At 35.9% G+C, this 12,585-nt stretch overlaps 2 protein-coding genes and 1 long non-coding RNA gene across 7 annotated transcripts in view; 2 read left to right on the forward strand and 1 right to left on the reverse strand.

The window, feature by feature from the left end:
* The window catches only part of LOC107677595 (uncharacterized), a 19,142-nt gene extending 11,560 nt beyond the window's left edge, over nt 1–7,582 (reverse strand). The window contains exons 1-2 of the long non-coding RNA XR_001632863.1: nt 7,572–7,582; nt 621–624 (exon numbers count right to left, since the gene is read on the reverse strand). This is a non-coding gene — a long non-coding RNA (uncharacterized LOC107677595). The remainder of the gene's footprint in view (nt 1–620; nt 625–7,571) is intronic.
* LOC107677592 (protein cordon-bleu-like) overlaps nt 1–12,585 on the forward strand; it is a 26,807-nt gene that overhangs the window by 10,315 nt on the left and 3,907 nt on the right. For all 5 annotated transcript variants that reach the window (XM_016472534.1, XM_016472536.1, XM_016472535.1 and 2 more), the window contains one exon: nt 9,470–9,480. The gene's annotated coding sequence lies outside the window, so the exon portion shown is untranslated. The remainder of the gene's footprint in view (nt 1–9,469; nt 9,481–12,585) is intronic.
* Nucleotides 5,466–12,585, forward strand: part of LOC107677594 (fidgetin-like) — an 11,862-nt gene continuing 4,742 nt past the window's right edge. The window contains exons 1-2 of the mRNA XM_016472539.1: nt 5,466–5,541; nt 6,389–6,558. Coding sequence (XP_016328025.1) covers nt 6,528–6,558 — 31 coding nt within the window. The 5' untranslated portion in view covers nt 5,466–5,541; nt 6,389–6,527. The remainder of the gene's footprint in view (nt 5,542–6,388; nt 6,559–12,585) is intronic.

The following is a 12,585-nucleotide window of genomic DNA, read 5'->3' on the forward strand; positions in this document are numbered from 1 at the left end:
TATTACACACACACACATACACACATACATACACACACACACAAAGAAAAACAAGTAGAATGGAAAAAATAGAAAGCTAGTTTATATGTATACACGTAGCTATACGTGGAGAAGCTATGTCTGTTAGCATTCCCAGTGATTGATCATTCTTTGTCACATGTTTTTTAATGTTTTAACCATACTGTTGTCATATCGAAGTGCAATTTGTATGGCGTAAACTCATTTAATGTAACTATTAGGTTCACTAGGGGGCAGTATATACCAAGAGTGATAAGTGCTAAGTGCTTGAGAACGGTATATTGTGCATGTGTTTTTTGTCACAGACACGTCAAACACTTTTTCCCTCGCTGATCTTGATGTAACTCACGTACTTTGCGGATCCTTTCAACTGTCACTTTCTTAACGATAAACACAAAGGTCAAATCACAGAGGAGAGCTTTTTAACCAGCACACAGTGTTTTGTGTGTTTTTAAATACCTACCACTTTCTGCTAGTAACATCTTTTCTGTCTGTCAAGACAAGTTTTGTAGACTTCATAAAACTGAGGGAAAAAGCTTTCGGTGTTGCTTTATTTTCTGGGCAGTCAACGACATTCAAAAGGATGAAGTTTATTTATCTACCTGGCTTTTTGTTTGAAGAGGACTCTTTCAAGGCCACAACAGCCTGCAGAGCGGTTGCATCTCCACCTTTTAGACCTTCAGCCATTTCAGATTTTCCTCCTCTCATTTTCAAGGCGTGTTTTCCTGCCCTCTGAGACACCTCTCTGTGGTGTGTAGGAATGGTTTTCCAACAGGCACGGCTGATTGAATAGGACCCGGCCAAGCACAATGAGGGGCTTTTCATCAAATTGGCCTATTGAAACCCACGTGTGGCCGTAAACACTGCGGGTATATGTTTGCCATAGCCGATTGGGGGTTAGGTGGGCTTTATTGGTCATCTGACCCATGCATGTTTTCTATTTTATAAAGCTAGTTTGGTTTACCCGTGTGTAAGTATGCCGAGGAACTGATCGAAATGTTCTCACGTTAAAATATGCACCTTGTGTAAAGTCCACTGGTGGTGCATGAGATAGAGGAAGTGTCTAGTTCTCCCTGGTGGACTGGTGCCTTTCTCACCTTCCTCATCAGTATTCCGGCAAGTTTGAGGCGTGCATACTTCCTACTGGTCACTGAAGCCAGATCAGCGCTCCCCCAACCCCCGCGCAGCACAGACATGCCCGGCGAGAGCAGCGCACCACGCAAACTCATGAATACTGATCACCTAAAGCCCTAATTAACAATCAGAGCCAAACTTATTTACATAAAGTCTGTTCTCAGATGGAACAGGCCTCAGATGAAGCTGTCAGACAGATATCTGCACTTAAAAATCCAGTGAAATCTATTAGACTATGAAGGGTCGCTGAGTTTAATGGCACAGCAGCCAAAAGTAACAGTTTGGGCCTGTAGTTTAACATTATACACAGTATATGTAGACTCTGAATATATTCTCTTTCACACGCACATATGAATTACCATGCATATATAAGTCATTTAAATCCATTTTCATGGTGTCATCTTGGGATCAACACACAAGCATGAAATGTACATTAAAAACACGTTAGACTATGATGGGTTGTTGAGCCTAACAGTAACAATTCAGGACTGTGCTATATAATGTGTATGTATTATGTGTCATATTATATCTTCTCTCCACGAAAATTAATGTAAAAATACTTAAGATTACTCATTAAAATAAAAAAAAATATATATATATATATACATTATGCAAATATTAAGTGTGTGTGTGTAAGAATTAATGAATTATTCTCCTGGGAGCATCACACACAAGCATTAAATCTTGAGCATGAGCATAAAATCCATAAATATATATATACACATACAGTACATATATACAAGTAATTTAATAAAATCATTTATTTTCATGGTGCATATATGTATGTAATACTGTATGATATATGAATTGTCATTTATGGTTATGGAGCAACAAACATGAGCATGAAACTCAAGCAAATACGGTAAAAACATGATATTATTTTACCCAGCTGTGTATACTGTATAAGGAGTAATAGTTTTCATCTGAAGGTATGCCTGACCTTTCCGACTGTCCAAAAATGTCAGTTAGGCTTTCAGGCACGGAGCTGAGTTTCTCTTTAACGTTGCCTCCCACAATCTCTGACATTTCCTCTGATGTCACCACATTCTAACCCCCACGATGTTGTGCGGATGGCCTCTCCTCCCTGCCCTTACCCAGAAAGACAGAGAAAAGACAAACAGACAGACACTATGTTTAGTCTAGAAATGGACGATAGAACCAAGAAAATGTTGTAATCACAATAGTTTCCAACCTCAGCTTCTTCACTTTTAGTCTTGTTTTCTTTAACTATATGCAAAATGTTGCTGGTTGTCAGTGTTCTTTTCTACCTTGAATTCTTTGCATTTTGCTCATACTGCTTTCAGATGCGTCTGTGTATTAATAATGAAAACTGACTTTTTTTATTAAAAATAATTAAAACTATTCTAAATGTCAAGGTGCTCGTTCATTTCTTAGTCTCTTTCAGTGTTTATTCTTTCTATTTTTCATTCTGTCAGATTATCTCTCTTTCATTTTCTCTGCCATTTGACACCAGGGTCATTAACATGTCACGGCTTCACTGGCTAATATGCAGAAATATTCGTAATTTATGCTAAACTTGTGCCTTTTATGCGAAATGATAATCGGAGACAGGGACATGAGTGGCTCTGTAATTAGCAAACATAAGAAATGTGGATTAGAATGAGATGATTTTGAGGTTGGTGAATGGGGGCTTGACTTTTTTTCCGCACACTGAATGCATGGTGAATTTGTCTGGGATGTCTTAATATGAATTATCATGCACATTATATATGCTTGAAGTTTATTTAATATACAGTGACTGGTGCATTACACACCCTAATATACTCATTCAAATGCATATATGCACACATTTACAGTTTAGTACAAAAATGTGCACTCCGATTATAATGAACATCATTTCATTTTTTGAGGCATGTTAGCAGTAGAGAGCAAAAAGAAATAAAATAAATAAAAATGAAGGTGAGAAAAAGAATAAAGGCCTCTTTGTGTACTATGCATTACAGATTTGTAAATCTCAGGTACAGAAAAAGCACTTTGCAGTTAATTTCATTGTTTATCAAATTACATAGCATCAAATGAGTAACATATGTGACCCTGGACCACAAAACCAGTCATAAGTAGCACAGCTATATTTGTAGCAATAGCCAACAATACATTGTATGGGTCAAAATTATAGATTTTTCTCATTAAATCTTGAGCATGAGCATAAAATCCATAAATATATATATACACATACAGTACATATATACAAGTAATTTAATAAAATCATTTATTTTCATGGTGCATATATGTATGTAATACTGTATGATATATGAATTGTCATTTATGGTTATGGAGCAACAAACATGAGCATGAAACTCAAGCAAATACGGTAAAAACATGATATTATTTTACCCAGCTGTGTATACTGTATAAGGAGTAATAGTTTTCATCTGAAGGTATGCCTGACCTTTCCGACTGTCCAAAAATGTCAGTTAGGCTTTCAGGCACGGAGCTGAGTTTCTCTTTAACGTTGCCTCCCACAATCTCTGACATTTCCTCTGATGTCACCACATTCTAACCCCCACGATGTTGTGCGGATGGCCTCTCCTCCCTGCCCTTACCCAGAAAGACAGAGAAAAGACAAACAGACAGACACTATGTTTAGTCTAGAAATGGACGATAGAACCAAGAAAATGTTGTAATCACAATAGTTTCCAACCTCAGCTTCTTCACTTTTAGTCTTGTTTTCTTTAACTATATGCAAAATGTTGCTGGTTGTCAGTGTTCTTTTCTACCTTGAATTCTTTGCATTTTGCTCATACTGCTTTCAGATGCGTCTGTGTATTAATAATGAAAACTGACTTTTTTTATTAAAAATAATTAAAACTATTCTAAATGTCAAGGTGCTCGTTCATTTCTTAGTCTCTTTCAGTGTTTATTCTTTCTATTTTTCATTCTGTCAGATTATCTCTCTTTCATTTTCTCTGCCATTTGACACCAGGGTCATTAACATGTCACGGCTTCACTGGCTAATATGCAGAAATATTCGTAATTTATGCTAAACTTGTGCCTTTTATGCGAAATGATAATCGGAGACAGGGACATGAGTGGCTCTGTAATTAGCAAACATAAGAAATGTGGATTAGAATGAAATGATGTTGAGGTTGGTGAATGGGGGCTTGACTTTTTTCTGCACACTAAATGCATGGTGAATTTGTCTGCGATGTCTTAATATGAATTATCATGCACATTATATATGCTTGAAGTTTATTTAATATACAGTGACTGGTGCATTACACACCCTAATATACTCATTCAAATGCATATATGCACACATTTACAGTTTAGTACAAAAATGTGCACTCCGATTATAATGAACATCATTTCATTTTTTGAGGCATGTTAGCAGTAGAGAGCAAAAAGAAATAAAATAAATAAAAATGAAGGTGAGAAAAAGAATAAAGGCCTCTTTGTGTACTATGCATTACAGATTTGTAAATCTCAGGTACAGAAAAAGCACTTTGCAGTTAATTTCATTGTTTATCAAATTACATAGCATCAAATGAGTAACATATGTGACCCTGGACCACAAAACCAGTCATAAGTAGCACAGCTATATTTGTAGCAATAGCCAACAATACATTGTATGGGTCAAAATTATAGATTTTTCTATTTTAAGTAAAGATCATGTTCCATGAAGACATTTTGTAAATTTCCTACCGTAAAAATATTAAAACTTAATTTTTGATTAGTAAAATGCACTGCTAAGAACTTAATTTGGACAACTTTAAAGGCTATTTTCTCAATATTTTGATTGTTTGTTTTTTTTGCACCCTGAGATTCCAGATTTTCAAATAGTTGTATCTCAGCCAAATATTGTCCTATCCACCATCAATAGAAAGCTTATTTTTTCAGCTTTCAGATGATGTATAAATCTCAATTTCAAAAAATTGACCCTTATGACTGGTTTTGTGGTCCAGGGTCACATATAGGAATTCATTATATTATATCCTTTAATCCTGCCTTTGTGTAGGCTACAACATCAGCGAATGTTGTCCTTTGCCACATATAAATGACAGGAATTATATTTGTATATTTAAGTGAATTCCCAAAGGATGTTTAAACCCGCTAGCTTTGATAGTTTTTAACATTATATAGCCTACTACTTATGCGTGAGAGAGAGAGAGAGAGAAACTGGACTCTCAGTTGGAGTCCGGTAGAGCGCATGCGCAGTAGGAGATGAAGCTTCTCCGCTTTCTTTTCGGCAGCTGGCGTGAGGTTCTGGAATTCCAACATGGCAGTAGATGTGGTCAGTATTTCTATGGTGGTCAGTCTCTCCAGCCCTGACTTGGAAGCACTCCAGAACATCACCGACTCGGAGTAGCCCTCATCCCCCGTTCTCAGCAGCACGGCTGGACGCTGTCGCCGTTCTCCGGCGCCGAACAGGTAAATCTTTCACTTTGTGTGTGTCCACCAGCTGCCCGTTGTACCGGAGAGAGAGAGAGAGAGAGAGAGAGGCCATGCCACAGCACGGACAGTGCGCTCGGACACTCGGACACAGGCCTGAGCAAAACATAGCGCGCAATTTAATTTAAATAGCGTGAAATTATGATAGTTTGAGCACTAGGCGAGAAGTTTTATTATTGGAGCAGAGTTCTATAATAAGGCAGCATTGATCCGTGTGTGTGTGTGTTGTGTGTCCAGGCGAGAATAACAGAGAGACATTCTCGCCTGTCAGCACAATTCAATATGATCTCTGACTTAATTTAGAAATCTCACTTTAGCTATTATCAATGATGTTTCCTTTGCAAGAATATTAAAATATAGCATTGCCAAAACAATCCAGAGTGACAAATAAATACAAACTGTTATTTAAATGACATTTTAATCAGATTGAATATACTTATTATTTAAATACTTATCTGCAATAATGAACTAAACAGAAAAATCGCCTACAATGTAAAACTGTAAAAAAAAAAAAAAAAAAATAGGCTACGTATATATGCAGAATCTAGTTTTTAAAAATAGCTAAATAGAAATAAATATTCTGTATTTACCTGACTTTTTGAGCGCACTTTTTAATATATGGAAAATAATATTTGCATTAAAATGTTAATAGCTATAAAATGTTTAAATAAAAAAAACTGTTTTGGGGGGAAATGGGAACGTTAAACAAACAAATAAATATGCATAGCCTAACCAATGATAATAATTACTGAGAATTTTCATAGGCCTATACGTTAACATTTTGCTGCTGCATTATATTAATCTCTCCTTCTTTCTTTCTCCACAGTTTGGGGTTCCTGTCCGCCCAAAACACTATTTATTTGCATGTGGTGCGTGTCCTTCAACTTACTGGAAAGTCTTTCGCTTTGTGGAAATCGTTGAAGTGAACCTTTCACTCCTTTTTTTCACTCTCAATCACCTTGCTGATGTCAAGCAATATGATCAGCGGTGTATATGGTAGGTCATATCTCTGTTTTGTTTGTAAATGCAGTATTTCTATTAGGCTCTATTTTCTGTATGAATCATTTGAATGTTTTTATTACCGTCAAATCCCAATCATATGCATGCATTAGTTATTTTAATTATTGCCTGGCAGAAATGAAAAGAAAGTACAGGCCCAGAGGGTAATGGGATGGGATGACATGACCCAGGATGGATTCGAATCAGAGACACTTTTAAATAAAAGTGTTAGAACATTCTAAATCTTACCTCTTTTCCTCACTTTTTTATAGCCTATATTTTCCTACTTAAACGTTTTTTTCCTATCTGTTTCTCATTCGGATATTTCATTCATGCTGGTCGTGATTGATTTTCAGTGCTATGATAGCATTTTCCTGGCTCGCGTCAGGGGAAGAAGAGTGGAAATTGGAGGTTACAGACCGCAATCATGCAGCGCTGTATCTCCAGTCGGGCGCGCGGGCAGAGCGGCTGCTGCACGAGCGCGTAATAAATGCTCGCGCTGTGATGGGATTCTGGCGGGAAATCAGCCGTGAGCGCACAGTGGCGCGGGTAGTTAGATGTGCATAATTTGGACTCAGATGTATTGCGAAATGACAACACTTCATTTTCCAATATTCCAGTGTTCCCCTTGTCTCTCTTTGTCTGTCTGTCTGTGTGTGTCTGCCTCTCAGTCAGAGCTGTCGACTTGTCTGTATGAGGGGTTGTTTATCTGTCTGAATGTGGTGTCACTGAGCAAGTCACACAATAAATCACAAGTTTGATGGGCATTCGTGAATTAGAAATGGACAGTTAAACTACCATGCGTGTGCTTCTTACTATACCTTCACATGGCCAACTGGGTAACATCAATCGAGTGACATAGTCTTTTATTGTTCTTCTTGTGTGTTGCCTACAGGTTTAGCTGTTTTTTATGTCCTACAAATGTAGTGAAACATGTTGAAAACAATTGTGAGGATATTTGAAGTGGTTTTTGAAATGCTTATAAATCGACAAATCATGTATTAGGCTACTTAAATCTGATTACGTCAAAAGGTTTGTGTGAGGTTTAGTGTTTCAGACTTTAACAACCATGGACATTTAGGGGGACATGTCCCCCCAATAATGAGATATGGCTAAATTCTCTGAATTGTGTGCACTTGTCAATGGCTAACAGCATTCTTCGATGTCAATTATTTATTTATTTTAGATTAATCGAATCAAAATGACATATAGTAATATCCTGTGATGCAAACTACTCAATTTCAGTCAGAACTTATCATATAGTTCACATTAGTGCTGTCAAACGATTAATCGCAACCAAAATAAGTTGTTGTTTACATAATATATGTGTGTGTACTCTGTATATTTAGTATGTACGTATATATAAATACACACACATGCAGTAGCTATATATTTTGAAAATATTTACATGTATTTACATGTATATATTTATATTTATATAATTTATATTATATATAAATATATTTAATATATAAACATAACATATTTTTCTTAAATATATACATGATGTGTATGTATTTATATATACATGATAAATATACACAGTACACACACATATTATGTAAACAAAAACCTTTATTTTGGATGCGATTAATCGCGATTAATCGTTTGACAGCCCTAGTTTAAATGCATTACTTTACAATAAATTCTGGTTCTTGTATGTTCTTTCTTTTCATTTATTCCCTTAAGTCATTTTAAATCCTTTAATTGTTTTAAAATTGTTCAAGACACAGTTACGGCCGTGGTAGTGTATAAATATCCGTCTTTATGAAATATGCTCACTATAGTTTCAGAAGTGTGTGTGTGTGTGTATATGTCAGAGGCCTTAATTATTGTTAAGCAGAGGCTTTTTTTGAGACTTATTAAATTTAGAAGACTAGGGTCATACCTTGAATTCTACATTTTAAAAAATGTAAATGTTTGTGTTCTGCGAGGAATTGAGCGTGACTGTCAATATGAAGTCCATTGCTGATACTTACTGCTTTTTTGTGCTGTTGTTTTCCCTACACTTCCTGTAGGATGATGTAATTAAGGAACTGGCTTTTGTTTGCTAAACGGATATTGCAAAAGACTAACAGGATGGAAAGTGATATTGAGGACATTTAATAATCTATAAACTAATATTCTACAGAAAGTATGTTTGGTTTTCAATTAGAAAAACAAATGAAGAAACACCTTGAATATTAGTGAAATCCTTTATAATTAATTGATTAATTGTGATATTGTAATAAAAGAAAACTAATTCATATAATTTCAGTTTTTAGATAATTATCCAGTATAATTAAGCCTATTGCGGTCAATCAATTTAAAATGTATTTATATAAAAATGTAATTTATGCCATAACATTATTACATTACATTGAGTACACATTACAAAAATAGTTTTAGAAGTCAATATATTGTATATTTTCCAAATCACTGGCTTGTGTGAACAGCTTGTTCTGTAAGTAAGCAAATGTTGTTTGTCGAAGTGTGTTGCCTGAAAATCTGACACACTTGCACACTTCCAAAAACATTTTAATTTTCAGTTACTCAGACAGTAGGTAAAAAACATTTTTTTTGCAAAAAAAAAAATATAAAATGAACACATAGTATCTCATTAATTACCTCCCTTTCTCATGTTCCTCTCCTGTCTGTCGGCCCCTGCTTCTTTTTGACAGTCAGATTATGGTAAAAGTTTAGTGCTGACAGTGTTCGTGATGAAATTATCCCTCTATCCTTTACATCTAACACCACTTTTTTTCTTCATTCACCTCTCCATCCCTCCAGCTCAATCCCTCCTTTCACACATCTAAAGATATTTAGCAACAAGAGGAAAGTGTCTGTGAGTGACTAATGAAGACTTTCTCACATACTTTCTCATTTCTCTCATATCTGTCCCTATTACACAGAAAACTAGTGCATCCATCCAGTCTGAGTGTGTGGGTGTGTGTGTGTGTGCATATGAGAGATGATTGAGCTGTTTAATATGCTAAAGCCCTATTAAAGGCTGATGTCAGCAGCAGACGGCATGCGGCTGCCCAGCCTGCCCCGGCCCAGTGCTCTGCATTGTGTCTCTAAATGAACACGGTACTGTGTTAATTAGCAGAGGAAAATGGCATGTGGAATTGAATTGGTCATTGACATGCGAGGCGTCCGTCTCTCGTTTAGAGAGATATGAACGTGATTTAAGCCCTTGCTATGTCTTTTATGGAGGTTTTAAATAATCTATCTGCAGAAAAGAGAAGAAGAGAAGAGGGAGGACGTGAAAGAAAAGAGTTGCCTTGTCTGTCTTAGATTGAATTTATCACGTTTTTTTATTTTTGCCGTGAATGTCTCTCTGAAATGTTTGATTCAGACTGATTCATTTGAATCAAAGCTAAAGTGTCAGATTTCAATGCCACTACTGTCACCAAAGAGAATTGCAAAATAATGACTGTTTTGAAACAGGTTTCCAGAACACTTTCAACACATAGTCCTGTCCCAAAGTCACTCCATTAGTTGAGACAGGGATGCTCGTGCAAATAAAGTGTTTTAAATGTGCTTCAAACCTATTGTTTATACTTTTCAGCGAAAATGTTAATGTGAATTGCAATCCATTTAACCCATAATTTTGTATTTCCAAGTGAAACAGGATAAATAACAGGAAAAATGTAGGATGAGTCTTGATTTTATCCATTGGAAACTGATTTGAAGGTGAAAAGTGGCCATTACATACCAAAAACGTGTGACCCGAATTCAGTTTACTAAAACAACATCTTAATATCTATTTGGTTATTGGTTAAAATTTTATATAATAATGTAATCCAATTGAACACCAACTGACACCATTGAATAAAAATTTTAAAACAGTTTCAGAGGAAGATCAAGTTTTAAATTGACAAAATGACAACAAAAGAAGACAACAAAATTCATTGTAATTTTCTTTTCGGAAACTCATCTCCGAGTATATATGCAAGCGATCATAGAGATGTGAATATGTTTGTACCAGCTTTGCAATTCGGCATTTGAGTGTATTCATGTTTATTCTTGTGTCTGAGGTTGACATATTTTGAAATATTGTCGTACCTATTCATTCTTTGTTTTCACTTAAAGTCCATTGGAGTCTTAAGAATTTTGACTTTCTTTAAAAAATTGCACACACTTGCACATAGGAGTTTATCAAACTGGAGCTGTATGTTGTGGCTGGTTTCACCTTAAAGTTTTAATTTAATGGTCTCTTACCCTTTCTGCAACATTTTACAGTGACTTTACAAAACAAAGGTTTTCAATCTCTGAGCTTAAACGTCCATAGGCCTTCCGCTGCTGAGGCTACGTTCTATCATACTTCTCTGCACCTCCCTCTCTTTCTTTCTCCCTCTTTCTCTCTGTTGCAGCACTCAGCAGGCCAGGGCTGAAAGTCAGGCATTTTGAAGAGAGGACATTAAGAGTGAATGGCTCATTCACATTAAAGAAGAATTAGAGGGCGTCCACCCTGCCACTCTTACAATGGTCAAACAGCCTGGCACAACAGGAGAACTGTTCACACCAGCTAACACACACACACACACACACTCTAGCTAACACACACACACACACTCTCACACACACACTGAAAAGCATGCCCTTTGTGTCAAGTAAAAGAGAGTGTGGTTTTGTATCAAATGTATTTTCTGTTTTATTTTTAGATGGCTAATATGGTCTATAGTACTGTGGCTCGTGTCATGCAGTATTTGGCTGACGTCTTGAGGAGTAAACAGCATAAATAGAAGAATGTTATACTGTATAGGGATTACTCACTTGAAAATTATAATTTTGTCATTATTTATTCATTCTCACATTGTTCTAAACCCATATGACTTTCTTTCTTTGGAATACATAAGAAGAAGCTAAGCAGGATGTTCATGCTGCTCTTGTCCATACAATGAAAGGGAATAGTGACCATGGGCTTTTAAACTCCAAAAATTAGAACTAAAAGAATGATAATTAGTCCATATGGCTATATTCTATGTCTTATGAAGCCAGACGATGACTTTGTGTTGAAATGACAAACGTACTATTATTTATTATTCATTATTGACTGTGACGCAACTCTCAAATCTCATTCATGTTTGTACTGTATTAATATAATGTCAGATCAGTATGATATCAGTGTAATGCCAAAATTTAGTTCTCATGTGTCTCTGATTACACCTGATCAGTATATGCTTATTTAAATGATGCAAATGACATTTGAAAGCTATAACAGAGAGAAAGATTTTCCTACAGTTATAACACTTATGTTGATTTTTTTGGCATTTTTAGAGCTTGACAGTCCCTGGTCACCATTCACTTTCACTGTATGGAAAAGTCCACTGTAATCATCCTGCCTTACATCTCCTTTTGTGTTTGATGGAACAAAGAAAATCATATAGGTCTGGAACAACATAAGGTTCATTTTTGAGTGGAATACACCTTTAATACAATCATTAAATATAGTAAACTAGTGCCTTTTTTCCCCTAAAGACAGAGTTGGGTATTTTTGTGGCTCTTTGTTTTGTGTTTGTGAAAGATTTGAAATCAAGAACCCATAGGAATTTGTACTTCAGCAGGTACTTACTGAAGTCAGTAGTCTGGATTAGATTGTGTGTATGAGTGGGTACGTATTTTGTCTAGATCCTGTTTGAAGAAGAGCTTTATCCGTTTTACTATTTTGCTGTTGGCGACAGTAATGGCTGTTTAATTACTCAATAAAAGCATTTTATGGATGCAGTGTGTGTGTGTGTGTGTGTGAGCCTGTGTGATGTATTGATTTTGCTGCCGGAGAAACCTGAGATTTCACTTAGGAGAAGTGAGTCTATCTGTCTGTCGATGTGCTTCTGGTTTTAAATAGTAGTCTATATGCATTTACCCACATGCATAAACACTCACAGTTGTTTAAAGAGACGCTACAGCTCAGCTAACAAATTTTCAGTCAGTGAAGTGAAGATCCCTTCCTCTAAAACCAGCTAATGAAATGTCTGCCTTTAAAGTATGGAACATTGCTTTAAAAATTGCTGTGTGTGTGTGTGTGTGTGTGTGTGTGTG

Source organism: Sinocyclocheilus anshuiensis, unplaced genomic scaffold, assembly GCF_001515605.1.
Source record: "Sinocyclocheilus anshuiensis isolate Anshui unplaced genomic scaffold, SAMN03320099.WGS_v1.1 scaffold472, whole genome shotgun sequence".
Taxonomy (NCBI): domain Eukaryota; kingdom Metazoa; phylum Chordata; class Actinopteri; order Cypriniformes; family Cyprinidae; genus Sinocyclocheilus; species Sinocyclocheilus anshuiensis.